The 2635-nt window shown below is 32.6% G+C and overlaps 1 protein-coding gene across 1 annotated transcript; it reads left to right on the top strand.

Annotated features, from left to right (window-relative positions):
- The first annotated feature begins 1015 nt into the window (after positions 1 to 1015).
- LOC131042751 (transcription factor MTB3-like) lies at positions 1016 to 2396 on the top strand. Its single transcript, XM_057976068.2, has 2 exons — positions 1016 to 1579; positions 1667 to 2396. Exons 1-2 carry the CDS (start codon positions 1085 to 1087, stop codon positions 2096 to 2098), a joined length of 927 nt encoding a protein of 308 aa, XP_057832051.1. The 5' UTR covers positions 1016 to 1084; the 3' UTR covers positions 2099 to 2396.
- Positions 2397 to 2635: the final 239 nt, after the last annotated feature.

Genomic DNA, 2635 nt, shown 5'->3' with positions numbered 1-2635 from the left:
CAAAGCAACTTACTTTTTCATGAAGTTTATTTGTTCAAAGCAATTTACTTTTTCGAAGAGCATTACAAAATGTACACATTATTAAAAAGAACCAATCAACCAATAGACAAAAATATCAATAACTGAATTTTCTTTGCTTAAAATTCAATAATTTTGATTCTAGTACATTGAATATGATGAAATAATAATTTCATTAAATAGATTAAATATTATTAATGTAAAACATTTGTAAAAAATAAATTATTTAAAACCATTTTATTATTTTTTAATTAAATTCAATTGAATATCACTTTACATGCATAGATAAGAGACTAAATTTAAAAATGACACATTTTCAAAATAAATTTTATTTGTACAAAGCATCTTACTTTTCCCAAGAGGAACCAACCAACCATTGGACAAATATATGGATTATTGAATATTTTTTGCTTAATATTTAGTAATTTTATTTTTTAGTCTAAAAGAAATTGATTGAATGTGATGAAATAACAATTTCATTAAATGAATTTGAATATCACGTTAAGTGCATGTGTAAATAAGTCTATTAAATTGTGTCATAAAAACTAAGATTAGAATGTGATTCAAATGAATTGGTGGAATAAATATCTCTCAATCTTTGACTTGTTATCTAAAAAATTCTTTAAAAATTATGAAAGATATAAAATTCTCCATGAAAAATATAAAAATCAAATACTTCACTGAATGTAGACAAAACATGAATATAGAGAAAAAGATGAATCAGACAAAAATATGACCATGTGTAATGACGGCTGAAGTTTCAGTTTTAGAGTAGGTGGTAGAATTTCTTGTTGGTCTAATAAGCTGGCTCATGGAGTTTTTCCTGCCGTCGCTTTCTTTGACCACCGTTTCAGACTAAACCAACTCCATTCATTTTTTTGTTTCAGACTAGAAATTTTCAGGTTCAAATTTCTTCAAAACGTTTAATTGAATGTGAATTTGAGATTGAAATCTCTTTCGCGAACTCACAAGTGCATATTTGTATCATTCACAGGAAACATCAATCTTACATTGAAATCACTATATGTTTGTATTATCCACGAGGAATAGTTGAATTCTCAAGCAGATGGGAAGCAATTCAATTCTTTACAATATAATGGAGGAGAGCATATCAGATTCAGTTACTACAGAGAGTCTTTGGAATGAAGAGTATGTTACTCATGAGATTTCTCCTGCAATGGAGGAGATGTACACTTGCAGTAGTCAAGCCATGGGGAACCCACAGTTATCAAGCTTCTCTCTGCAACTTCAACAACAGTTACTTGATAACATGCTTGCTGTCCAGGATACATTCAGAGTAAGCAGTGCATTCACAAGGTACAAGAAGGAGTCTGCTAATGGATTCCAACTGAGCCAGAAATCTTCAATGAAACAGAAATCAATCAAGGGATGCATCAATTTTTTGAGGAGAATACAAGCAAATGAGATAGAGAAGTCAAACTGTGAAGTCCATGTGGAGGAGTCATATGCATCCACACATAGGATGGCTGAGCGCAACAGGAGAATCAAACTCACTCAGCAATTCTATGCTTTACGGTCTCTTCTTCCTCACAATCCCAAGGTGAATTCTTTCTTATTTCTCCATTTTTTAAGCTTCTTTTTCCAACCTGGGTTTTATTTCAGTTCTAACAAAGGGATGCTTTTTCAGAAATGTGATAAACATTCCATCTTGTCAAATGCTATAGTTCAGCTGAATGAGCAGAAGCTTCGAATCGCAGAGCTTGAGCAACACAACAAAACCCTAATGAAGGAAGTTAACCGACATATATGTGAAGGATACGGTAGTTTATCAGATGGTAGCGTAGAAGATTTAGGAAAGCATCCATTAATGTCTTCCATTTGTGAAGAAGCTGTTGTGGTGATTGAGGATAGTGAAATTTCAGATGAAGCAACATTGCATGTAACTCTGAAAAATGTAGTTTCCAATTCTATGTATATGTACGCCATTGTTACCCTGGTGAAGTGCCTCAAAGAAATGAGATTGGGAGTTGCGAGAATCCAATGCCAGGAGTTAGACTCAAGAAACCCAGTAATCGAAGTGGCAATCCAGGGGCAAACAACGGTATTGGCTTGTACATAAACTGTTCTCCTGTAAGTACTAAAATAGGGCTTAAAATTTGACACTGAAATTGAACTATTTGTTGTATGATGACAAAGGGAGAAGGATGGGAGCTATTCCAAAGGAGATATTTGGAAGAAATGGTGAAAGGTGCTCTCAATGCAGCCTAAGCAGACAATCTTAAAGGAGTTTTGTTATATAATCATGAACCTTTAGTTACATTTGGGTATAGTTTAATTTCCTCCATTGTAAATATTATAGTTATTTATTACTTTTTTTGATTGAATATTTTGTTTTCTGATAACAAAGATAAAGAGTGGTCAGCATGGTTACAATGTGGTGGATTTTTCTTGGCATTAAGGTTCAAAATTTCTATAGGGATGTATTGTTGAGTGTTTGTGTTTAGGATGAGGTATTCCATCTGTTCATAGCTCTGGTCAAAATTTCTATGGGGATGTATTGTTGAGTGTTTGTGTTTAGGATGAGGTACCTCATCTATTCATAGCTCTAGTCAAAATTGTTTATCGTGTAGTATTAACAATGTTTTATCATGTAATC

This window comes from Cryptomeria japonica, chromosome 1 (assembly GCF_030272615.1).
Source record: "Cryptomeria japonica chromosome 1, Sugi_1.0, whole genome shotgun sequence".
Lineage (NCBI taxonomy): Eukaryota > Viridiplantae > Streptophyta > Pinopsida > Cupressales > Cupressaceae > Cryptomeria > Cryptomeria japonica.
This window is presented reverse-complemented; position numbering and strand designations above follow the sequence as displayed.